At 44.0% G+C, this 27,493-nt stretch overlaps 1 protein-coding gene across 3 annotated transcripts in view; it reads right to left on the bottom strand.

The window, feature by feature from the left end:
• Positions 1-6,893: 6,893 nt before the first annotated feature.
• LOC137421872 (transcription factor AP-2-alpha-like) overlaps positions 6,894-27,493 on the bottom strand; it is an 87,014-nt gene continuing 66,414 nt past the window's right edge. The window contains exons 7-8 of one of the 3 annotated variants that reach the window (XM_068108357.2): positions 16,621-16,758; positions 6,894-8,352 (exon numbers count right to left, since the gene is read on the bottom strand). In XM_068108357.2, coding sequence (XP_067964458.1) covers positions 8,052-8,352; positions 16,621-16,758 — 439 coding nt within the window. In that variant the 3' untranslated portion in view covers positions 6,894-8,051. The remainder of the gene's footprint in view (positions 8,353-16,620; positions 16,759-27,493) is intronic. The other 2 variants (XM_068108358.2, XM_068108359.2) reach the window with 2 other exon arrangements.

The raw sequence follows: 27,493 nt of genomic DNA, 5'->3' as shown, positions 1-27,493 counted from the left end.
TTTATGGGAAGGTTATCCGGTGATATCCTCGGTGTGTATGGGAAGGTTATCCGGTCATATCCTCGGTGTGTATGGGAAGGTTATCCGGTGATATCCTCGGTGTGTATGGGAAGGTTATCCGGTGATATCCTCGGTGTGTATGGGAAGGTTATCCGATGATATCCTCAGTGTGTATGGGAAGGTTATCCGGTCATGTCCTCGGTGTGTATGGGAAGTTTATCCGGTGATATCCATGCTGTGTATGGGAGATTATCTCGTACGATGATGACCCGAGCATGGACTGCACTCGATTGTCCCCTCCATGTCGTCCATGCGCACTCTTGTCCCTCCGGGCCGAGATCCGCACGAATGTGGCGAGTGGTGTGGAGTCGGAGCCGTATAATCTTGGGCCCATAACCATAATGGCCGCACAGGAGCCGGGATTAGTGTAAATGATCTCCGCTGATCCCGGGACCACGACGCGGTTTGTCGAGGCACGCTCGGCCTCCTCCGCGCCCTGTAATTCTGACGAGCGAAGCGCTCGTTATTAAGTGCCGCACAAGGAGGGCAACGAATAACCGCGACGAAATGTCTCGCAATGACATTTGGTGCACAATTAAGTACGACATCCATTACAAGGCTTTGCGAGCAAAGGGCAGCCGGGATAAGTTTGTGTTTTTCGAATCCAATTCGTTGTTTCGCTTCTGTTCCATTTAGTAAAGGTCGCGTGATCACACGGAATAATTACCTGGAGGTGCCACCGAGGTAGCCTTATGAGAAAGTTGTAATATCCAAGTGAATAATAATTGCCGCCAAGTTGGACAAACACGCGAAGGTTTTTAGTAAGTGTAGACCAAGCAATGACGGCCCGGTTTGGGTTCGGAGTGGGGGGCGTCACGAGGGGCGTCACGAGGCTTCGCCCCGAGGGCGTTCTCGAAACGTGCGCCCCAGGGGCGACTCGCCCGAGAGGCGTTGTCGAGACGCGTGCCCCCAGGGCGCCCAACGCGGCGTCCCTGTGTGTCGGCGAGAGCTTCTCTGGGAGCCTGGGAGTGTGTAAACGGCACGTTGGATAATGGCTGTAATCTTCGGTCGCACAATAAGCCGGCTTGAGACTAATTCGCCAAAACACCGCGCTGGCTGCATTACTCGTGAGATAATGATGTGTCTGGACTTCTCACTATATTGATTGCTTTTCAGAGAGAGGATCCACCGGACGTGGTACATGACGTCCGTTTTATTCATTCCTTGTCTTATTGAGCGCACGACTGCGATATGTGACGTCATCGGCACGTCATGATGTCCTCCTATCGATACTGTCTGGTGTACCCATACTCTGTGTTCGTTCCCCCGAAGCCGTTTCATGGCCTGGGGTGATGCTGGACGGTTTGCCATCGCTCTCCCAGCAGTAGTTAGGAATGTGGAATTGTGGAATTAAATTTTTTTGGAATTATTTTTGAATAATTATTTTTGAATAATAAAATTTTGGATTTTTATTCAAAATTTTGGATAAAATTAATAAAATTATGAATAAATAAAATAATAATTTGGAATAATAATTTTTTGGAATAATTATTTTGTGGAATTTTTTGTTCATGGTACTCGGCTATTCTTTGCAAGGGGCACCTGCGATCTTTAACATGCACCGACTAATGCTGGCAGATGAGACGGCCAGCTTAAGGTCCATCCGAGGGACGGTACACATATTGATAGATCATCCTGCCTGTGAAACACCGGGATGGCAGTTTATATCTAGGTCGGGATTCGAACGCAGGCTACCAGACAGCTTAGAGATGAGTGTGAGGGTGCCATGCCATCCTGCCAGCCTTGCTTCCACATTCCTATCCCACTCAAATACTACCAATCAATACGGTAGAGTAAGAGGAGGTTCTATCAATACTTCTATTGTTCATTAGATTATCACAAAACAATCGTTGGATTATCAGAACGTTCTCAAAAATGTCTTCAAACAGAAAACCTATTTGATGGCTTCACCTTCGTACTTGAGAGTGAAAGCACGAACACCTATACCTATAGCAACACTACGTGGGCTCCTTGCGCAGGTGTTAAGTCCCCTCCGGGTGCGGACGGGGGAGAGGATCTAGAGGGAGGAAAAGGGGGGCTGGCGGCATCACGTGCATGACATTAGACGGTGAGACCTGTCTGCGGACTTCCAACGTCTATTTAGACTGCAGCCACTAACGACGTCATCACCTACAGACAGATTCTTCCACCTTTCTTGTACAACTGGGATCAGTTTTGTTTAGTTTAACTTTAGAATTATTTTATCGATAAATAAGTAATTTTCGCCCACAAACATTGCAACTATAGATTAACTTGCCATCGCTTTTAGGATGGCGTGCTCCGAGATGCTGCACCCTTGCCGATGGAAACGAGTCAACTCGCAATCGTGTTTTAAAATGTAAAAATATGGGTGCGGGCAGACTCGTACCTCGGGAGGTGGTACAGAAACCGAATTACAAGGCTGCCCTGTGTCGTATTGAACACTGCGTGCTCGAAACAAAAGTGAGAACGTCACAAAATGCAGTTATCCAGATCCGTGGTCTTCACCAAAATTCTAATCAATATGTCCTTGTCACACACCCAACCGATCCGCCAAAATTCGGCTGAATCCGTCCACAACTTTTTGAGATATCGTACTATGTATTTTTGCCCCATCTCTCAATGGGGAAGAATCAATTGAAAAATTCTCGGATCCGGATCCAGATCTTCACCAAAATCGAATCAAATCTTCCTTGTTATATACCCAACCTGTCCACCAAGATTCGTTTGAATCCGTCCACAACTTTTTGAGATATCGTGCTGCATAACATTTTTGCACTATTGTTCAATGGTGAAGAATCGATTTAAAAAACTTTCTGATCCAGATCCGGATTAGGATCTCCACCAAAATGGAACCAGAATTCTTCCTCGTCACACAGCCAGCTTGTCCACCAGGATTCGTTTGAATCCGTCCGCAACTTTTTGAGATATAGTGCTACATATCGTTGTTGGTCCCATCACTCAATGATGAAGAATCACTTGGAAAATTCTCAGATCCGGATCCAGATCTTCACCAAAATGGAATCAAATCTTTCTTGTTATATACCCAACCGATCCGCCAAGATTCGGCTGAATCCGTCCACAACTTTTCGAGATATCGTGGTACGTATTTTTTCCCTATCTCTCAATGGGGAAGAATCACTTTTAAACAACTATCTGATCCAGATCCGGATACGGATCTTCACCAAAATGTAATCGATTCTTCCTTGTCACACACCAAACCTGCCCACCAAGATTCGTCTGAATCAGTCTACAACTTTTTGAGATATCCTGCTATATATCGATTTTGGTCCCATCTCTCAATGATGAAGAATCAATTGAAAAAGTATCGGATCCGGATCCAGATCTTCACCAAAATGTAATCGATTTTTCCTTGTCACACACACAACCTGTCTACCAAGTTTCGGCCAAATCCATCCAATACTTTTTGAGATATCGTGCTATTATATCGATTTTGGCCCTATCTCTCAATGATGGAGAATCAATTTAAAAAGTATCGGATCCGGATCCAGATCTTCACCAAAATGTAATCGATTTTTCCTTGTCACACACACAACCTGTCTACCAAGTTTCGGCCAAATCCATCCAATACTTTTTGAGATATCGTGCTATATATCGATTTTGGCCCTATCTCTCAATGATGGAGAATCAATTTAAAAATTATCGGATCCGAATGTTCACCAAAATAGAATCAATTCTTCCTTGTCTTATACCCAACCTGTCTACCAAGATTCGTCCGAATCCATCCATAAATTTTTGAGATATCCTGTTTACAAAAAAACAAACAGACAGACAATGGTGAAAACATAAAACATAATCCATTAGACTAGACGGATTTATGGAAAAAGGCCATGTTTAAGCTTCGAGGTGCATTTTTGGGTAAACGTTGGGAACCTCACTTTTTAACATAGTTAGGGTATGCTGAATTCGATTACCCCGGTTCCCAAGTGGAAGTTTGAGGTTTTCTTTTTGAGTTTTGAATAAACTGCTGAAGAACTTGGACATTGGTGAACTCACAGCGGAGACAATCAAATCTGCAGAAGCGTTCGTTTACAGAATATATAATGTGCACAGAACAACCTCTGTTGATTCAGCACGACAAATGTTGTTCTCCAAGACTGGTAAACCAGAAGCAATGTCACCGACAAGTGATGCTCTTCATTTCCATTTGATGCGAGTACACTATCAAGCCATGGTATGGAGAAATGCTCATTGTGCCATACCTCACATTCCTGCACCTGTGGAAATGGGATGGAAACGTGGTAATTCAGGACTAGAGCCTATTCTGATGTCACCGAGTCCAATCCCAGAAAGTTGCCTCGAGATGATTTGTTGTGCATGCCAGAAGCAATGCAAGACTCGACGCTGCAAATGTCGCCATTCAGAGTTGATGTGCACATCAATGTGTGCCAGTCAGCAACATAGTGATGATCAGACCCCTTGTATGAATTTGATGTAGTTTGGCAAAACAACATGTGTGACATTCCTGAATGTTTGTGCTTCATGGCCATGTATACTTAATTTTAGAATAAATGGTTGTATGAAACATTGTCTTATTAAAACCATTTCCCATTTTATGTGTCCAATTTCAATATCAGTTTGAATGTCTCTTTCAATATGTCGCCAACCATAATATAGACTAGACGGATTTATGAAAAAAGCTATGTATAAGCTTCTAGGTGCATTTTGGGGTAAAGGTTGTAAAGTTAAAGTAAACGAGCTGCATGTATATACATGATATATAAATGCTTGTTCAAAGAAATTGTCCAAAAATGGCAATTTAGCGGGCATTTTGTTTATGCTAATTAGAAGGTCAAAATCTCAAGATTCGGCTTGGGAACCGGGTTAATCGAACTCAGCCCACCCTGATTATGTTTAAAAGTGAGGTTCCCAACTTTTACCCAAAAATGCACCTAACATTCACATTTCTCAGAATTCCGCCTCGTCTCGTCTACATCCACCTTTGGTGGCGGAGGTAACAAAAGCACCATTAACACCGTTTGAATAAAACAACGCAGTTGTAATTGTAAAGATAATCTTATATGATATACAATATATAATTGCCTTTCCAAAAATAAACAGGGAAACCTACGAGACAAACGTCGCTCAGGATTCTCTTTCAATTAGACGTGACGTTTTGTGTCGGAAACCTTTATCAATGCACTTCCAGGTATTGTATACTTTCAAACAACAACCAGGTGTGTTCAGGTACCAAGTTTCTTAAAGAGCGCTCGCCAAGTGGCTTAAGCACTCCATTCGAAACTGTTGATATGGAACGGCTGGCTTGGCGAGCGCTAGCAAGGTGCTTGGTAACTGAATACAACCCTGGACGGAGGACCCAACTAGGAGATTAACGGCAACAACAGTGTCTGCCTTGGACAAACTCAACAACACAAACTTTTTCTTATTTCTTAGCGCAAACGAATTTCTTAGCGCGTTTGTCGTAAAGTTTAGTTCCTTCTTAATTAGGTTTTGACGAGTCTGTGACGGCGAATAATATATCTCAGGAGAAGCTTTGAGCTGCAGATATTTCAAACGATAGAAATAGTTTAGATGCCGAAATTTAAATTGTTTAATTTTATTTTTTAAATACAACATCTAGAACGACGAAATACTTTGTTCTCACTTTCTTGTAATATTCATTCCAACAGATGATGATGTCGTTTGAATCTGAGCTGCATGAGGGCGAGTACAGCAGCAATGTGAGGTAGACCTGCCTGACTGCATGCACCCCCTGCCTGACTGCACGTGCCCCCTACCTGACTGCATGCGCCCCCTGCCTGACTGCACACGTCTCCTACCTGACTGCACACGTCCCCTATCTGAATGCACGCGTCCCCTACCTGACTGCACGCGTCCCCTACCTGACTGCACGCATCCCCTATCTGACTGCAAACGTCCCCTACCTGACTGCAAACGTCCACTACCTGACTGCACGCGTCCCCTACCTGACTGCACGCGTCCCCTACCTGACTGCACGCGTCCCCTACCTGATTGCACGCGTCCCCTACCTGACTGCACGCGTTCCCTGGCTGACTGCATGCATCCCCTACCTGACTGCACGTGTTCCCTACCTGACTGCACACGTCCCCTACCTGACTGCACGCAACCCCTACCTGACTGCACGCGTCCCCTACCTGACTGCACACGTCCTCTATCTGACTGCACGCGTCCCCTACCTGACTGCACGCATCCCCTATCTGACTGCACGCATCCCCTACCTGACTGCACGCGTCCCCTACCTGACTGCACACGTCCCCTACCTGACTGCACGCGTCCCCTACCTGACTGCACGCATCCTCTATCTGACTGCACGCGTCCCCTACCTGACTGCACGCATCCCCTATCTGACTGCACGCGTCTCCTACCTGACTGCACGCGTCCCATACCTGACTGCACGCGACCCCTGCCTGACTGCACTCGTCCCCTACTTGACTGCACACGTCCCCTGCCTGACTGCATGCATCCCCTACCTGACTGCACGCATCCCCTATCTCACTGCACGCATCCCCTGCCTGACTGCCTGCGTCCCCTGCCTGACTGCGTGCGTCCCCTGCTTGACTGCACGTGTCCCCTGCAGGTGTGCAAGACCTATGGACGGACAGGGTCGTGGTTCCACCACACTCTCGGGCCGCAGTCCCAGCACGCTGCGCCACATACCTTGCGATGTGCGAAACAGCAAACCAAATGCGGCGATTTATTCCATCAGGACAAAAATACACAGACGACACAGTGGACGCGCGCATGTCCTTTTGAGAACCGGTGTTGTAATTTTCACCCACTTGATCCATGTTTAGAAAGCCAGGTTTGGCGACCCTACAGAATGCCTACAGGATTCAAGGGGCATTTTATTTTGCCTTTCTAACGTGAAAACGCATACTCACGTCGCCGAACTCACGTCGCCGAAACAGCGTCATCATTCACCCGTCACCATAAAACACAAAAGAACACTAGGGAGAGAAAGCAATGATGTCACATTTATAATATGAGGAAATTCAGATTGATCTCACACGTTCAAAACAATCGAGATAAAATAGCTAATTAAATAACGTGCGAGAATCACGTACCATATATGTACAATCCCATTAAATTACACATATAAATAAATATGTACATTGCAACCATCATCCAGTAATAATCTTAATGAACAGAAAGATTTACAAAGGGAAATATGTGCAAGGGGCATCGGTTTCTGTTCTTATGCTTCAAACGCATATTTAACGATTCACAAAATGCGTTCTCAACACACAATTCAAAAGTCCGCATTTGCTTTCAAAGGATCGTAAGAGTTCATCGTAGAGATAGACCAAACTATCAAAAGCTTCGTGTTTAATCTGCTCGTCTTCTTTTCCGACGTTTCGCAAAGGGGATGGCTTCGAAAAACAAAGATGTCGACGCCGAGGACAGTCCGCACATGGTCGACCATCTAGCGGCCTAAAGAAAAGGCTTTCCAAAAATTCTGTGCATCTGCTACACCCTCTTCAAATTTATATGGAACGGTACTGTAATCCTTTACATTTTATGTGACAAAACAGAGGGAAGATGGAGAAGCATGGCGTCTTTCAAATGCGCCCGCATGATCGCATTTCAGGCATGGAGTGCAGTACGCGGGATATGGGTGCAGGTGGAGGAAACAGTGCATGTGGAATCGAGCAAGATCCACCATAATGCTGTCCATTAAAATTGGCACCAAACTCTGTTCATCACGTTGTAAACACGGATCTACGGGTAACGCAGTATATATGTATTTATATTTATTTATATATATATATATATATACCTTCCACGTCCCCGTTGTAATCAAAGGTTACCTCGTCGACTCCTCATTAAGCCAGTGCTCAAAGTTATCCTGCTTGATGGGCCACGTCCACCGAACAGGAATTAACACGATTAGAAAAGTTCACAGCAAAAACATTTGGACGCACAGCCGGTGAGACTTCTGGTCGACTGAGCAGCTGAGGCCGGAGTATCGATCTCGCAGTTGCAAGGAAATCCACCCTGCGGGTATCCCATCACTTGCGCCGCTTCTCCTCCTTATCAGCTCCGCTGCTGCCTGCACCCTTTCCCGAGGGAGTCTCCGCACTCTGCGGGCTGCTCATGTACAGCTTGTCTGTCGTTTTGAGCGCTTCGGTCAGGTAGTTCTGGAAGGCGGTGAGAGCGGCACACATGGCCGCGCTGCCAAAGCCGTGCGTGATGAGGCTGAAGTGACTGATTGCGTTCTGTATACCCGGTTCCAGGATGGGAGTCGGACGAGCGTTTCCCAGGGGCGTGCGGTCTTGTGCCATCAGGTCCGTGAACTCCTTGCAGATTTGCCTGGAGAATGAAAAGTGCAAAATGGAGGTCAAAATCGTCGTGAAAACATCTTCGCCATGTGATTTTTGACCTTCTTTTTTACGATATCAATACGAATTCCCGGTGCACACATATTGCTCAAAAGACAATCTATCAATATCACACAAAGCACACAAAGCACCAATGTCCATTTACATACATGTACAACGCAGTGAGGTCTCTACAGGCGTTAGCAAGGACCACCACCCAAAGGGGGTTTGTGCGACCACATGTTTGACTTCACCTGTACACGTTGACTTCACGTGATCGGCAATATAGAAATCAGCTTAACTTGAGCCTGGTGTTGGCTTAGCGGTTAGGGTGCCGGCTTGGGATTCTAGGATTCCTGGGTTTCGAATCTCGGTTGATCACTGAATTAACGCCAGGAGGGTTGACTCAGCCTGTTCATCCTTCCGAGGTCGGCAAATTGAGTACCAGTTCACTGGTAATTCCCTGTGTGTCGCAAGAGGTGACGAACAGGGTTGGTGGCAGGAATGGCATCCGGTTATAAAACATTGCTTCAAAAAGGGGACCAAGGTGCCCGAAAAAGGCCAACCCCCGCTCTGTGGGGAAAAATGGCCTCTAAAGGTGGTTATGTATATATACGGATTGTCACACATTCACATGAATGCCGATCTTGGACGGTGCTGTTTGTGCCTTAAGGTTGTTTTTTTGCCTCTTCTTTTACAATGTCTTCAACCTTTTGTCATAATTTGTTTGGTGTTCTGTCAATCAAGTTCAACTCTGCAAAACGTTTTTTTTTTTTTTTTACCTTTATCACTCATTGTTTATTTATTTAGTTTCTTGGTCATATCTGATCAGTTTTTTTTTTCACCTTTTTCAATTTGACAGGTAGTTTTGCCACAAGGAGTTCTTGATCTGTCCCAATGTCTGTACCTGTCAGAATATTCGCAGATTGCACGGTACTTTATCTCAATCTTCTATTGATTAGGATGGAGTTAATCTGATTTCTATATTGCCGATCAGGTGAAGTCTACGTGTGCAGTCTACGTTTGGGTTGTTTTGTTACCCCTCAAACGCGAGGGCAAAAAGGGGTTAAACAATTTGATCATGTCCATCCTGTCCATTCGTGTACTGCAAACGTAATTGTATGATCGAGGAACAACTTAGTTAGATTGAATGTTATATTTTGAACACGAATCGGAAAACAAATCTGACGTTCAATAGTACTTTGGCTTAAATTTGTCTCGAACACACACAGAGGAGTGAGATAATATTTTTACTCTGTCTACCTCTCTGGCAGTCAAACAAAATTGAAAATTATTCCAAACAGGAAACTTGCTGTTTTAAGGACGTCATAAAGGACGCATACAACAGGCACAACTAACTAATGTAACGTGTTAGATCGGATGGTGCAATAGACACTACAAAAACGGTGGTATAACCCAGAATTAATTTATTTATATGACTTTTACAATTTTTTTTTTATTTAAATCTTAATAATAATATGCTTGTTCATCCATGAGTGTTTCTGTCTGTAACATTCCTTTCCACCCATTGGTTGGACAGTTCGCCTGATTACACCCACAATTTCTCATTTCAGGAAAAATCGTACGGCTGCCATGTTGGGGCTTTCTGCTGTGTGGAGCCAAAGACGTCACAGAGCTGTCATATTTACAATCACGAAGCCCTCCCTGCAAGTTTTACCCTTAATTGTAAAACTACCAAAGCGATAGTTAAAAGGATTTTGAGCCAATACGTGTCGAGGGTTGTGTGAAGATGCGTTCTCAAGGCAGTGGTCTGTTCCAGCGATCAAGGCAGTGGTCTGTTAACTTATGCAATGCCCAATAACTATGTGGCTTTCTCTCAAGCAGGGCTTAAACCCGTGTCATTATAAATGGTCTTTGTCCGAGGTCATTATTTAATTTTAACGATGTGTGTATATGCATCAGGAAGAACATTATGGGTTTTGGGTCATTTATTGTCGCATATCTTGTCCACATAACTCGTGGGATTGTGAGTTGGACAGGCGACTGTGATGGGTCATGACATTGTCTTGGTCACATATCTTTTCCACATATCTCGTGGGATTGGGAGTTCAACAAGAGGCCATGACGGGTCATGAGCTGGTCATGGTCACATATCTTTTCTGCATATCTCGCAGAATTGTGAGTTGGACAGATGACCATGACTGGCCATGACCTGCTCATGCGCACATATCTTTTCCGCACATCTTACGGGATTGTGAGTGGAATATGTAACTGTGATGGGTCATGACCTGCTTCATGGTCACATATCTTTTCCGCATATCTTGCAGGATTGTGAGTTGAATATGTGACTGTGATGGGTCGTGACCTGCTTCATGGTCACATATCTTTTCCACATATCTCGTGGGATTGTGAGTTGGACAGTTGACCATGACATGTGGGCAGGGGGTTTGAAGGCGTGGAGTGGGGAGTGGATTGATGCCTTATAGTTAGGATGGGGAGGGTGAGTATTTGGAGATGGGATGTAGAGGTTGAGGACTTTTGAGTTTGTAAGGGGGGGAGAGGGAGGGGGAAGGAGAGTGGGGGTGGTATGTGAGGACTTGAAGTCATGTTTTACATTACATGGAATTTCCATGTATCCCTGATAATTGAATTATATACTTGAACACCATAGAAAACAAATAGCCTTCTTGTCACTTCCCAGAACCTCTAGTTCAGCAGTACTTGGACATGTTAAACAGGGTTGTGTATAATGGTGGTGTATAATAAGTACTTCAATTGTGCTAAACTTCCGAATTTTTTTGATCGATCTTTAATATCATTATTGTATTAAAATTGAAGTACTGTATACATTTTAAACACTGTGTAGGGTATTGTTTTCTATGAACTCTCTAGTTTGAACCCATGTGTTTGCAATTAGGAGATCATTCTCCACCCAGAAATCCACCATTCGCTCCCCTAGCTCATTTTGGATACCAAGTCCATGCTTTCCTGCAATCCCTGGTGCTTCTTATTCTCCAATCTTTGCATTCCTGTTTCCCATTATAATGAAAACATCTCCTTTAGGCACTTGGTCTTCCAGTTCCTGCAACTTTCCATGAAACTCCTGCACCTTTTCTTCATCTGAGCTGCAGAAGTTGGAGCATACAAATGTATCTGAATGATGGTGTTGTTTACTTGGTGTCCTTTCGACCTGACTGATATGAACCTATCATTGACTGGGTTGTATCCCTGTACTGACCCTGCGTGCTCTTTTTGCAAATTCATTTCTTCATTTGCCACTCCATTTCTTTTATAGGTTTTGTGACCAGGAAATAACACTTCATTGAAACTCGTCACATTGAAACTTTTCCAATCAGTTCATCTAAGTTTAGGTATCCCCATAATTTCAGTTCTTGTCCTCCCCCATCCCTCACTTTATTAAATTTATCATTCCCTGATTCAATGACCTTGTTCCAATTTTTTCATTCCATGTTCCAATTTTGTGAACATTTGAGAATCTCAGAGTTCGACTTTCAGTTTTGACGACCTCAGCAACTGGATTTATTTACAGGTTTGATCTAGTCCCGTCAGTCCTACTCATCAAAACAATGCTCTTGCTCAGCAATCATTTGGGTGCTTTTACACCTGGGGGCTCATCATCCAACATGATGGCTTTATCTCTTGGATTTGTGATCATGATTGTTTTATTGGAATGTACAGACAGAAATGGTTTGCCATTGCCCTTTTCCAGGCGGTATCTATACTAAATGGGTGATCCTAGCCATTGTTCTCTATAAGAGAATCCTCTACGTAGTGTAGCGGTATCATTTTGTCTTTCATGTTACTAGTACACTCACTCCCTATGGGAGCGACAGGAAGGGTCATGTTATATTATCTTCTTTGGGGTATATAGTTTACGGTAAATCTAGCTTCTGGTCCGTTAGTCTGTGGTGGATGCGATAATCATATAATGCTTCAAGGATGTTAGGAGTCCTCCAGATTCCTTTCAGTTTAGTGTTAAACGGCATTAAACTGAAATAGTGTTTGTTTTTGCGGTTTATAATATTTTTGTGGTGGCTTACAATACCTTTAGTGTTTGTGGTTTATAATATTTTTTTTACTTCTGGTATAAGCTTGCCCCATGAAACAACATGATAAGCTATTTATATACACATTAACACGGAGAAAAAAACTCCTTGGGGAGAGGGGATATTATTAATATTAATATTAATATTACTTTTGATATTAGAAGTAGCCTTGGAAAAATGCCACGATTATCGACGTCAACACGGATATACACCTCAACACGGATTTCGCCAAAGTTGGAAAATTCTCTTGCAGAGGGGGCAGGGGCTGGAGTTATGTTGCTACAACCTCCATCATATGACCCTTAGTCCTCCTGTCAAGTTTGGTTTAGGTTGGATAAGTAACGACCGAATGTATCACGGTCAGACAGACAGACAGATGCCAAATTGCATATTTTAGTATGAGTATATGTACAGTAAATATGCTCGAGTTCGGGTTCATCGAGGCTTTCATCTCGAATCGAGAGAGGACAGCATTGTGCTTCAAGGCTACAAAGGATCGGTGGAACTGGTAGTGAGACGAGTGGGTTCGGTTGGTTGAGGGTGGAATAAAGCATTGACTTGAATTCCAAACGCCTCAGACATCTTTTCCTTCCACACTAAATTGGTGACCCCCACGTGATACAAATAGATGGAAAAGGAGTTACAAACGACCATTCAGTCGCCAGGGACAACCAAGCAGCTGCACCTTTCCTGGTCGCTCAACCAGCTTCATTGTTGACTGGTTTCGGTAAAGCTCCCGACGTTCTGGCCTAATGACCAGCAACTGTGGTTTACACAAGTCAAAGCACAATTTGACACCCGGAACAATGTATTTTTGTCACGGTTGAAATACATTGTTAGCTCCTCGTCGCCAGAATATGCGACGGAGGTGAGAGATATTTTACTCAATGCTCCAGGAAGACCTCCATACTCGATATGAAAGATGGTTGTGAGACAGTATCTATAGGTCGCTTAAATCCAGCTTTTCTTGACACAGCACCAGAGCCGACCCTCCCCGAGGCTAAATCTTACTATAATTCACCAAATGTCCGTCTGTCTGTTCGAAGGTACCGTAAAAACTACTGAACCGATCGCAAAGATATTTTGGGTGGGTAATCCTGGGATCTCCAGGAGTAAAATACGCTATTTAGTTTTCCCAATTTCAGCTTTGGTCTCCAGCATTCTCAGATTTGGACTCCCACATAACATTCGCGTTCGCATAACGTTCATTGTGATGATGTTCTCATTGTGACGATGTTGTGACGATGTATGTGTTCACGGTAGTGTTTGACGTGACGGTGTGAACGTAATTTCGTAATGTTTTTCGTTTTGTAATCCTTTAATGAACGTTTAATGTTTAATGAACGTTTAATGCCCTTCGATGTCCGGGGCCGCACGCGCGCTACACTGGACGGGCCAGCGTGTACCTTGCCCTTCACCGTCAGGCTCGGGTAAACCGTTGAGCCCCATCCGTGATGGGGACTGGGGCTTGAGACAGTGTCCCACGAACGAGGAATTCCCAGTAAGTGCGAGTCATCAGCTCGCGTTGATTAAGTCCCTGCCCTTTGTACACACAGCCCTTCGCCGCACAAACATCACAATGAAACACAATCACAATTCACATATTCGTGCAATTCTAGAAAAGGAACTTTTATCAGCAATGTCGTCTATCCTGAAGTTCGAAGCTGAAGAAGAGGTACAAAATCATTCAATTCTTTTCCCTAAAGAAAAGCGTACAGTTGATATCACGATTTGAAACACGATGGAATAATATTTACCGATATGAACAGTGATGTGGCTTTTATTGAAATTCTAAAGATACTGTTTTGATTTTGATGATTTACGTGTGATATGATTTAACGGATGTTTATATGAATCGTTTAAAAAAAAAAATTCTGCCTTCAATTTCTGATATTTTGCCTTTTCATTTCGGCTTCCCAATTGAAGCCCCGCCCATAGGGCGGAGGTACCGTTGCTAGTGGGGGTAATTCCACCTTGCCCAAGGGTGGCCCCAGGTTAACAAATGCAGAGGCCACCTCCTTTAAAAAGGACTGCTGCCTTTACCCCCATTAAACCCTTAGCCTTTGCTTTCAAAACCTTAACCATAAGGCAGCAGTGGATTTGGATTTAGAGTTTCCTTCTCCTAGATGAGCTGCCTACCAAGGCTAACGAGCCCTATCTGCCCCCAAGCAACTGCTTCTAAGGTGCCAGTGATTTACCTCTCACCTGCCTACCCATTAGTGAAAACAACCTTGCCACAAAGAGGCCAGAATGTGGCTAGACTGCCCGGGGCTGTTTGAGACGCTGAGCAATTGGGAGTATTTTATAGACATTGAGAGCTTATCCTCAATGTTACCCCGGTATAACAGTCCATGGGGTTCAGTGCTACACTACTGATACTAAAACTGATAAAGTGAACTCAACAAACATCCATTCATTATTTTGATCAGAAAACGTCGAAACAACAATAACCACAATTATCACATCACCATTCGCCATAGGGGGAAACAGAGACACGTTAAGAAAATAAATCGGCACGCCAAAAGGGAATATGAAAAGGACATAGCCAAAAACATTAAACACAACATCAATATATAATTTAAGTATATAAGGGGTAAGGTAAGGGTCAAGATGAGTGCGCGCCTATTGAGGAATGGCACAGTATAATTGGTGGACAATGAGGGTGAGATGGCAGTCTTATTAAATCATTTTCTGCTTCTACAGTTACACAGGAACAGTCAAGGGAGCATCTCATAGCTGAGAGTATCTATCTCAGGGTGAGGGAGGCAGGGGGCGAGGGGGTGTGCAATGGCTTTTAGAAGGTTCCAATTTGGAGTGGAGGATGTGAAGAAGAAGCTAGAAGGATTATGAGACGATAAGGCTTTGGGGTCGGGTAAAAAGCATTCAAGAGTATTGCGCGAGTTGGCAGGGTAGATAAGCGAGATGTCAGCAGATGTCTTTAACAGTTGGGGTCAGGACAGGTACCTGAGGATTGGAGAGTAGCAAATGTAACACCATTATTTAATAAAGAATCCAGAGAGGATTTGGGGGCAATATAAACATGTTAGCATGACTTTATGACTTAAGGTGTGGGAGACGTTAATTAAGGAATGGATAGGGAAACATTTGAATAATTTCAAACCAATTAAAGGCAGTCAGTATGGATTTACTAAAGGCAGATCATGTTTGACAAATTTCTTGGAGTTTTATGAAGTAGTTTCTGATTGGGTGGATGAGGGAAGTGCAGTGGATGTAGTGTATCTTGACTTTCAGAAGGCATGTGATGAGGTACCACATAGGAAATTGTTAGCTCAGGTGAGGACTTGTGGTGTGGCCGGTAGAGTAGCTACCTGCATTGGAAACTGGCTTCGTGATATATGGGATTAATACGAGGACCATTATTATTCACAATTGACATCAATGATTTGGACAGTGGGATTAAGAGTCAGCTTTCTAAATTTGCAGAGGACACAAAACCTGGACGTAAGTTAGATATCAGAGAGGAGTGGGAGGATGTGATCAGATAAAGGAAAGTTTAGATACTTTAATAGATTCAGCAAAACATTAGCAGATGCAATTTAACATAAAGAAATGTAAGGTGCTGGGAATGGGAAGAATAATGAAAATATGAATTACATGATGCAAGAGGCATTCTTGGAGTGTGTCCCACAAGATATGGATCTATGTGTGGTAATAGATACAGGGGCGGGGGGGGGGGGGGGTAAGCAGACATCACAGTACCAGGCAGCTATTGATAAAGCTAACAGAGTTTTAGGTTTTATTCGTAGATGGATGAATTATAAATAAAAAGAGGTAGTGTGAACACAATATAATTTAGTGAGGATATTGTGTTCCGTTTTGATTACCGCATCTGAGGAAGGACGTAGTTGCCGTATAGAATGGATAGCGTAGGGGGTACTATACTGATCCCAGGGATAGCTAGCCTAACCTATGAGGAATGGTTGAAGAATACAGAACTTTATACATTTGAAAGGAGGCGATTGCGAGTGGATTTGATGGAGATGTTTAAGATAATGAAGGGTGTCGACAACATAAGTGCAGTGGAGGGTTTCAGCAGAGTGGACAGTGTTAGGACCAGGGGCCATAGCTTGATGGTAAAGAAGATGAGAGTTCGGACAGTATTAAGACAGGTGTCTTTCGGTCGGAGAGCGGTCAATACATGAAATTATCTCCCCGGAAAGGTGGTAGCAGGGGAGGGGGTGGATAGGTTGAAATTGGAATTGCATAGGTACCTGGATGCATTGGAGATAGAGGGGCATGGGGGTAATGGCAGATGTCGGTCACTTGTGTGTGGATGGGTGATGGATACTGGCGTTGGTGCAGCACAGGCATGATGGCCTCCTCCTTCGCCAAAGTTCGTTGTGTGTAGCCTGGTGTATAACAACAGTTTCCAGAGCTTTGCAATTGAGGAGATTGTTGTCATTGTTTAATGTCCCTCCCATTCAGTAGAACGATATGGAACTACATAGTTATAGAAAGTTAAACAAAATGAGAAGAAAGAAAGAGGTAATAGATAAAGGTAAAAAGCCCAGATTAAAAATTCTAAACAAGAATTAGAGAGAGAGCATACCTCTTCCAGACTGAACAGTTTACGTTTTGTAGCCCACTGATAGGCCAGATCTGCATGGGTACCTTCACCAAAAAATAATCAAATATTGTCACCTACCCAGCCCAACCATCAAGTTTCATCCAAAGCCTCTGGCGAGGGTAAATATCAGAACAGGTTAAAATGATGGCGAATATGTACAGCGATGACTTGTCTGGAGGAGAAGAGAGGTTGAAGAGAGAAAAGACAATGTCACAGAGAAGATGATCAACCCCTTCAGACATAATAGTACAGACCTCACAAACATTTCAACAAGCCAATTGGCTTCATCCAACGAGGTAGTGGAGGCACAAGAGTGGGCCTGAAAGCTCTTACCATAGCACAAGATGAAAACAGCCACAAAGTGGAACCTATACAACTGAAAACATTAATTGAAAAAAAAAAAATCAACAACACCTGCACAGAAGACTAAACAACTCCAAATACAAGAAAGTTCTGTGATAACAAGTCGATGCTTTGCACAGAACCTAAATGACTAGGGGGTGGGGGGTGGGGTGGGTAGGGGATATCTCAAGAACTTTAGTCCTCACTCTGCTCTCTCTGCGCCGTAGCAGAAAAACTTCATTTTTAAAATGGAGAACAAGGAGATGCTACTGAACTTCCTTCAAGAGTTTTGTTCAAAGGACACCCAAACGATCCCAGATCAGTATCAAGTCATCATTGGAAGATTTTCACCTGGACCAGCCATCAAGTTAACAAGAAATACAGCCTCTGAAGTGTCCGATTTAAATTGGCAACCCCATGAGGAGGCCGACTCATGGATATTTGCACATATTTCCCACTGCATGCAAGAAGATAAATACAACAGAGTGGTCATTGTAGCCAATGATACAGATATTGTAATCATGGCCATCTACCATGTATCCCACATGCCTGAATTAAATGAACTATGGACATATAAAACTACCTTCTCATGCTCCAGTCCAAACCAGAGAACCAATGTACTTCTGCCATGCCACAGAATAGCCCATAAACCCTCCTCCACCTATCCAACAGTAGACATAACAGCAATACTCTTGGCTGCATACAATATAGCAGGATGTGACATACAGCTACCCTTATTTTGTTGAAAATAAAAATGCGCACTCAAAATTGCTTTGGACTGCACCCATTCTTGGGCCCTCGCAAAATATGCCAACATTGAGGAAACCTTAGATGTCACAGCAGATATTGTCATTTCAGCCAACAAATTATTTTTTGCACTGTATGGCAAAAATATTTTTCTGGGAATTTAAATGAACCTCTTCTTCACAAAAGTTTGGTTTATCATCAGATGTCGAATACTGAATTCCATGAAACTAGAAATGGCTTTTGGTATGATTAAAATAGATAAGTGAGATCGTCTAGACTTCCTTGCTACCCATTGCCTTGAATTACAAATCCAGGTCATGCATGCGCGAATTGCCACCTTCTGACGACCATGTAAAATGCCTCTTTGGGGTTAACATAATGACTATATTACTTTTGATGAATATCTTGCCATCAAAAACTTTGTTCGTGAGTTTACTTTCTTGAGTAATATTTCAGTTATTTTATTGAAGAGGTACCTAGATATTCACTTCCCCTTTAAGATCGATGACCTTTTGCTCTCTAGTGACATCATTAATGATATAATTAAAATAATTTTACTACCAAATAGTAGCTTGGGCCAAGACCTTTCAATTGAGGCCTAACATGTATGTTTACTTGAACGCTGACCCAATGCAAGTCCCAAATGTATTTTCCCTACCCCTAATTTTTGGCCAAAATTGTGCATTCAAAAGTTCAAAATTTGGACCATAATTTGAGTTCGCGAGAGCTTTCGCCGAGCACACAACATATAATCTATGAGGAATGGATATATCAACCAGAAAATACAGTCAAGCCAAGTATAGCATCCATGCCCATCTCCATCAGGATTTTAGGGCCTTGGCTTCCCTACTATGAGGACTTTGAAGACCCAGAGAACCTAAAATACCCCAAAGTCCCTTAAGGAGCCCGAAGACCAAAAATACTCTAAAGACTCAGAGGACCGAAAAGACCACAAAGACCTAAAAGAAGCCAAAGACCCAAAAGAGCCCATAGACTCAAAATACCCTGCTGAGGACCCAAAAGACTCAAAAGACCCCATATACTCCAAAGACCCAAAACGACACAAAATACTCTGAGGACCCTTAAAACCCAAAAGATCTGTAAGACTCCAAATAAGTAAGAATTTTCAAGTCGATTGGATGATTGACAATTGTGCAGATGAAAATTGATGATTTTAGAAGTTTGCCATTAAGTTGACCTTTGACCTTTTGACCTCAAATAGTTGGTTTTCTAATTCAGTGACTCGATATGCAAATGTTGTTCAACTTTCAAGTCGATCAAATGAAAAATGACGATTTTATAAATGTGACCTCAAGATGACCTTTGACCTCAAAAACCAATAGCCTTCTCAGTTGAGTCTGCCTCTCCAACTTCATAAAGTTTCATGATGATCCGTTTAGAATTGAAAAAGTTCCCTCTGTATCCATCCCATCCACCCCACTCCTCCCCTTTGCATTGTTTGTCCAAGTCTCCCTCTATTTTGTACATCACATCTGCTGTTGGTGGTGTATCTCCCCCCCCCCCCCACCCACCCCCACCCCCCCCTCTCCCTGCTGGTCCTTTTCTCCTGTTGCGTCGTGACCCACTCAGTGTTTTCGATCTTGCACAAGCCTTGACTCTTGTGTACAAAAAAAAACTTTCATACGTTGGCAAGCATTGATGGGCCGAATGGTCTCTTTCTGTGTTTATGTGCCTTGGAAGGGAAGTCATCATCATACTAAAATACACAATTTGGTGTCGGTTTGTCTGTGTCTAACGATTTGGACAGCAATACATTCGATCGTCATTTATGCAATCTCAACCAAACCTAACAGGAGGACGAAGGGTCAACCAATGAAGGTTGTACCCAATTATGTTGCCCCCCTCCCAAAGAGGGTTTTCTCCACCAAGGGGGTTTTCCCCGTCAATGGGGTTGCGTGTTGAGGTGTATATATCCATGCTAAGACAGCTTTATCGTGCCGTTTTTCCAAGGACGCTTCTAATAAAACTAATGATAATAATATAATATTAATGTTATTACAAAACAATATTAAAACACTAATAATATCCCTCCCCCCCCCCCCCCCCCCCAAGGGCTTTTCCTCCTTGAACAAGCGCCATGTTAAAGTGTATAAATAGCTTATTGTGGTGTTTTTGTGGGAGCAGCAGCTTCTACCAGAAGTAAAAATATTATAAACCACAAACACGTATGATTACATTTTTAAACAGTCGTTAATGCTGTTTCACACTATACTGAAAGAAATTTTGAGGAATCCGGACATCACTCAATGCATGTCACATTGATGAACGCACCTGTTTGAATATCTACTGTAGTCTATGTACTCCACAAGGGTTAATAACACGACCCTTCCTGCTGCTAACGTGGAGTTCTTCCATGGCGCTTTTCTTGGCGTTTTTCCAAAGCCACTTCTCATTACAAAAGTAACAACACCTATGATAGCATAATACTAATGATATTACGAAACAATATCCCCACACCGCGAGGGGTTTTTGACATGCAATATTCTTTCCCTCCTCCCCTCCCCCCGCCTACCTTATCACCTCCGCCTGACACCCTTACGGAAGTAAATTTTACTATTGGAAATTTAGAATGGTGAGGCACGGTCTGAACTTTTCAATGACCTGATCTAACATACAGTAAGTAATAGTAATAATAATGAGCAATGATAATAAGGATAGCAACATGACCCCCTGCCGCTCCCGTAGCTGCTGCTGTCCGTGCTGCGTGTTAAAAGCTCAACTCTCACTTTTGAAATGAGGGGAGAACAGGCATGAATACCATTGAAGCCAAATTTTATTTTGCAGGCAGAATATTTTGCCTTCTTTTTTGACAAATTGAACCTCCGCCACCTGATGTTGCACCCCCATTTCACGGTGGGTGGTGTTAGTAGCTCAGAGCCGTGAAACCAAGAGTGCAACACAATTATCCTTTTTAAAAACCAATGAAAAATTTTGAATTGAAAAATTAACTTCAACTTTTCCTGTCATTGGGGATGGATACTTTTGCTTTCTTTTACATCAATGGGGATGGGTACTTTTTCTAATGTGTGTGTAATTTGGAGCACATGTTGGGCACGTGACTATATTGTGGAAATATAATTTTCATCGCACTCCTTCATAATTTGAATTAAAACTTGTCAATTTAAAATTGTGTAAAAACTCAGAAAACTAGATCAGGAGATATAAATAGTGATTTAGTTAATAGGGCACGGAGAGACGGCTGCATAATCGCTTCCCCCGCTTGATAAAATAATTTTCTCCTGGCTCTTTTAACTTTATGTTTGACAGACACGGTCCTGCCCTGTTCCACAGATCTCGAAGCGGCCTCGTCTCTTTCAGCACACTAACATAAGTGACCAATCTGAACTTTGTATGGACAAAATACAAAAAAACCTTACCAACATTACAACACATCTTAGAAGTAGAGACAAACAGTTATTTCTGGCTGAGTCTTTTGTCAGCCTCGAAAGGCCCGTGGTACCTGAAATGGCAGTCTGTGACAGAGTTCAGTAGAACCCGCCAGAGAACACAAAGATGTTCCATGTAGAATCATCACAACACGCTCCACATCACAGAAACAGCACCAAAGCAAAGCCTGTGCAACTCCCCGTTTTGAAATACTGTCAGACAAACCGTAAAATTACACCCAGTAAATAAGGCTCTTTTGACAACTTGACTTGATCACACGTGACACGCAATGTTGGATCATGCCAATTGGTCTCACATGGGCCCTGCGAGCCTCACACAATGCAAGTACAGTTATATTAAGTTTAGGAGCTGCTGCCTTAATAACTGTGGATATATAATACATACAGGCACAGTAGTGTGTGGATGTACAGTCGTGTGGATGTACAGTCACGTGAAAAAGTAAGTACAGTACACCCCATGTAAAGTTTTGACTTTTCCAACATATTTCAACATACAGCTATTTGATCTTCATTTCAACAATATTGATAGATAAAGGTGATATAATATAACAAATATCATGAAACATTTACATTTTGTCATCCATTGTATAATTTAAATAAACATAAATGCAAATTTCGCATGTGGAAAAAGTAAGTACACCCCTACATTTATCACTTCGTCAAATACATAAAATTAGAATCAGGTGCACCAGCTCAGGTGCAAATGATTAGAACATTGTTCGAGAGGATCTTGGAGGAACCTGTCTTATTTAAACCTCAGACATTTAGTTTGGTTTGCTCTTTGTTGTTGAAGTGTGCGGGGTCACCATGCCTAGATCAAAAGAGCTCTCTGAGGCCTTCAGAAAGAAGGTTATAGATGCCTACGAGTCTGGGAAGGGATTTTAAAAGATCTCCAAACAATTTGAAATCAATCATTCGACAGTCCTGAAGATCATCTACAAGTGGAGAAGATTCCAAACAACTGCCAACTTGCTCAGGCCAGGCCGCCCCAGCAAGTTCAGCCCGAGAGCAGACCGCAAGATGCTGAAAGAAGTCTCTAAGAACCCCAGAATGTCATCACGGGACCTACAGGTAGCTCTTTCCACTGTTGATGTCAAAGTACACGAGTCTACCATTAGAAAGAGGCTGGACAAATTTGATCTACATGGGAGGTGTGCCAGGAGGAAACCTTTGCTGTCCAGAAAGAACATCAGGGCAAGACTAAAGTTTGCCAATGAACACCTCGGCAAAGACCAGTACTTCTGGAACAATGTGCTCTGGACAGATGAGTCAAAGGTCGAGCTATTTGGCCACAGTACCAGAAGACATGTTTGGCGAAAACCAAAGACAGCATTTTACCACAAGAACCTAATACCAACTGCAAAGCATGGTGGTGGAAATATTATGGTTTGGGGCAGCTTTGCTGCATCAGGGTCTGGGCAGCTCACCATCATATAATCCAGTATGAATTCGTCATTGCACCAGAGGATGCATGAGGATAATGTGAGGCCATCTGTCGGAAAGTTGAAGCTCAACCGAAGGATGGACCTTGCAACATGATGACCCTATACATACCAGTAAATCCACCAAGGAATGGCTGAAAAGACAGAAATGGGGGTTCTGGAATGGCCAAGTCAAAGCCCGGATCTAAATCCCATCGAGATGTTGTGGGGGGATTTGAAATGAGCTGTGCATCCAAGAAACCCCTCAAACATCGCACAGCTGAAAGTATTCTGCATGGAGGAGTGGGCAAAAATTTCTCCCAGTCGATGTCAGAGACTGGTAGACAGTTATAAGAAACGCCTACTTGAGGTTGTTTTTGCCAAAGGGGGCAATACCACCTATTAGAGCCAAGGGTGTACTTTCTTTTTCCACATACGACATTTGCATTTATGATTATTTAAATTATACAATGGACTACAAAATGTAAATTTTTCATGATATTGGTTATATTATATCACCTTTATCTATCAATATTGTTGAAATGAAGATCAAATAGCTGTATGTTGAAATATGTTGAAAAAGTCAAAACTTTACATGGGGTGTACTTACTTTTTCACGTGACTGTACATGCAATTATGCATATGTATATGTATTTATGTTTGTATGTATGTATGTATGCATGTATGTATGTATGTATGTATGTATGTATGTATGTATAAATATATATATATTTATATATATATATATATATATATATATATATATATATATATATATATATATATATATATATATATAATTATATATATATATATATATATGTATATATATATATATATATATATATATATGTATATATATATGTATATATATATATATATATATATATATATATATATATATATAGTGTTATGGATATGAGAATTGTGTTTAATTGTTGTAAAATATCACCCTCCTTCCTCCATTTGTTGTGTATAAAGGTCAAAGGTCGTTCCCGTAGTTATTCCATATACAATCACGTAGCCAATCATAGAGTTCCTTTGTTCAGTAGTTATCTCCCTATTATGTGTATTAGGTTAAGGTTCTGTCTTCCCACTAGTTAACACTGCAATGCACCAAATTGGAACAAGGTAGAATCCCTTTTCAATTGCCACCAAAACGGAATTGCCGGCAGCGTTCGCTGCCCTTTGGCTGGGGCTCGCTCAAATCGCCCCAAAACCTCCATTACGCACATGGTTAAGCTGGAGAAGAAGGAGGAGGAGCCGTCGGATCATGGGCGTGGCACCACCTCGTCATCAAAGGTGGAGCCAGCGAGCCCCGACCAGCCAACCAGGGCTGATGAGATACCATCACGGGCATGGCGCGCATTGATCTGGAAGCGCGTTATATAAGCGCCCGCGCAAGCCTTTTCGCGGCGGATGAGATGAGAAGAGATGCGTAAGGGGCCAGAGGAGAAGCAGTGAGAGGGATTTGAGGGAGGTGCGCTGGACCAGAGGCAGATTCTGCGGAAGAGGAAAAGAGCGTCCGAGACGCAGGAGGCGGAGGACGCGGGAGACAGTCGCCGGTGTGAAACCAAATACGTGGAGCTGCCGGCTCCTCGCTGCCAGCCAGAAGCGGCGCTGTGTTTGCCGGGTTTTCGCCTCGACCCCAAGAGCGCGGATCGGAGCGCGCGCTTAGAGCTGGACCTCGATGCCTACCATCTACCTGGACCCTCCTCTGCCATCCCAAACCATTCCTGTCCTTCCATCCTTTTGTGTACGTGAGTTTGTTTTGTGTGTCTTGTCCCTGGGTTTAAGTAAGACTGTTTATAGGTAAGCTAGTGTTGCACTGTGTCCTTCTGGTCCGTCCCTCTTTCTGCCTTTATTTTCTTATCTTTCCATTCTCCTTGGTTCTTTTGGTCTTGTAAATAATAATAATAAATTAGATTTGTTCTTCCTACCTTGCCTTTCTTTCCCTTACATCCGTCGTCGTTGTGATTTCCCAATTGAAAACCTGTGGCACGATTTGGCCAACATTCAAGGATCGGGTCTAGTCCTTGTTAATAGTTCGTGCCGCGGTTGCTAAAAAAACCGCTCAGCAATTAACATCTGTCCGCGGTACGAACGGGGCTGTGCACCTACCTTTCCGGAGGTAGCTGGGCAGCGTCAGGGACCACGTCGGTCAGTCATAAACGAGGGGATTAATCCCCCCTCGATAAGGGGAACAGAGGCCGACGTTGGGTTCCATAACATTTGGTGTCGGGAGCAAGATTCGGACCTGAAGCGCTTAGCACACTCAAATTACGAGTGGCCCACAATTTTATTTAACATCTTAAAATTAAAAATCGTGCCATGGATGGTCAAGGTGATGGGATGCCGGTGGGGGAATTAGAAAAGGGGTTAGGGGTAACCCAGGACCACAGGGAGGAAATGGAGGAGGAGAGCAATGGTGAAGTGGTTGCGGGGGTATCAGGTGCGCAAGATGGCGCCCTCGCGCACGTGGTTACAGCGGCACCAAATAATTTTAAGGGGTTAGACAATAAATTTGAGGGGTTAGACAATAAATTTGAGGGGTTAGACAATAAATTTGAGGGGTTAGACAACGGGATAAAAGGGGTGAAGAATGGGTTAACTGGGCTATAAGACAAGATGGAAGACAAATTGTGGGAAATAGGGGAGCAATCCGCCCGGGAAATCAAACAAATGGGGAACCAGATAGAGGATGTGAAAATCGGGTTGGAAGGTAAAATGGATGCTCAGAGGAATGAATTGGAACAGATGAAGGCGGCATCTACAAAATAAATGGAGGAGATGGGGGAGAAGATAAGACGAGGTGTGGGCGAGGCTGTCTCGGGGGTACGCGAGGAGGTAAAGCGAGGTGAGAAGCGTATGGAGAAAGAGGTGAGAAGTAGTACGGCTAGGTTACAGGAGGGCATAGAAGATCTGACGAGGGGAGTGGAGCAGCTGACGGTGGGACAAAAGGAACTAGTGGATCAATTGGAAAAGAACACTGCGGTACTAGGAGGGTTGAAAGCGACACAAAAATAAATCAAAAATGAATTAATAGCGACGAAGAGGGAATGTCGGATGGTACATGAGGGGTTGACAAAGAGGTTGGACGAGGTGACGGAGGCAATGGAGACGAAAGACCGGGAGGTGAGGACGCACATAGAAACGGTCAAGGTGGCGTTAGAGGAAGAGATCGAGGGGGCGCACCGGGAAATGAAGGAGGTAAGGGAGAAATTAGAGGAAGTGGAAGAGGGGGTGAGTGAAATTAAGAAGAGACGGAGGGAAACTAAAAAGGAGATAAAGGAGGAAGTGATGGATTATGTGCAAGGTCTGTGCTCAAATCGTGATGGTGTGCTCGCTAACCAAATAAAGAGTTTGCAGGCGGCGGGGGAGAAGCGGAGACGAGGTGCCAAGGTGAGTGGCGATATACTCGGAAGTGTATATGGTGTGAGGGGAGATTCAGTCGGCTTGGAGGTTGGTTTGGACCGGGGTGTTCGTGAGAGGCCGCTGGTAAAGTGTGCGACAGGTGCAGAGTGTGAAGGAGGAGGTGTGCGAGAATGTCCGACTATGGGATGTGTGAGGAAAAAGTGCGCGCTGAGGCGTGAGTGTGCTGTCGAGAGTGAGTTGGTGTTGGCACGTGTGCGGGGGGGCACATGGAAGCGCGTAGTGTGGATGTAACGGGGGATGTAACGGAAGAATGCACACCTGTGGTGAGTGTTACGGAGGGCGTAACGGGAGAGTGTGCGGAAGAGGATGCGCGAAAAAGGTGTGTGACAGAGGAGTGCCTGATTACAGAGTGCGCTGTCAAGAGTACGGGTGAATGCGCGACCGAGTGTGGTGGTGAAAGTAGTGAGAGTGACACGGAGCGTGAGTTGGTTGTGGCAGGTGAGAGAGAATGTACACCTGGAATGGAAGGATGCACACCTGAGATGGTCGAGCGCGTGTGGGAATGCACCCTGGAGTTAGTAGTAAAGCACGTGATTGGGTGTGCAAGTGAGTGCACACCCGTGGTTGTCACCGGGGATGTGACAGAGGAGGGGCCGCGAAGAGGTGTGTTGGTGAGGTGTGTGAACGACGAGTGTGTGCTAAGGTGTGCGGTGGTCGGGTGTGTAACGAAGTCTATGAGCGAAACAAGAACGAGTGCTGTGACAACGTACGCGGGGTGTACGGGCGGCGTTGGAGCACCGAGCTCGGTGAGGATGAAAGGGGTCGCGTATGCATGTGAGCCTGCAGGTGAAGCATCGACGGTAACCGGGTTAGCGGTTAGATCGACTTGTAGCCGGAGCGAGCCCTCGGTTCGTGCCGGGCGTTGTGTGCCGCGGGAACCAGCGGGGATCGTAACCACGGCAGTTTGGAAAGAACCGCCGTACGCGATCCACGCCGGGCCTCGCTCTGAACGGCCACGTCTGTGCTCCACTAAGCGGAGCGGGTGGCCCGGTTCAAGGACACCAAGGAAGGGTCGTCACGGCAACCCTTTGTGGTTGAGGCGTTCCGGCAGGGCGAGATCGGGCCATCGGACGGCTCCATGCCGAGATGGTGCGTGGAATCTCGGCCCGGGTAAGCCCCCTTCCATGCACCGAATGCCGGACGG

The sequence above is a fragment of the Myxine glutinosa genome, chromosome 2, assembly GCF_964187855.1.
Source record: "Myxine glutinosa chromosome 2, kmMyxGlut1.1, whole genome shotgun sequence".
Lineage (NCBI taxonomy): Eukaryota > Metazoa > Chordata > Myxini > Myxiniformes > Myxinidae > Myxine > Myxine glutinosa.
The sequence above is the reverse complement of the archived record's forward strand: the minus strand, read 5'-3'. Positions and strand labels throughout refer to the sequence as shown.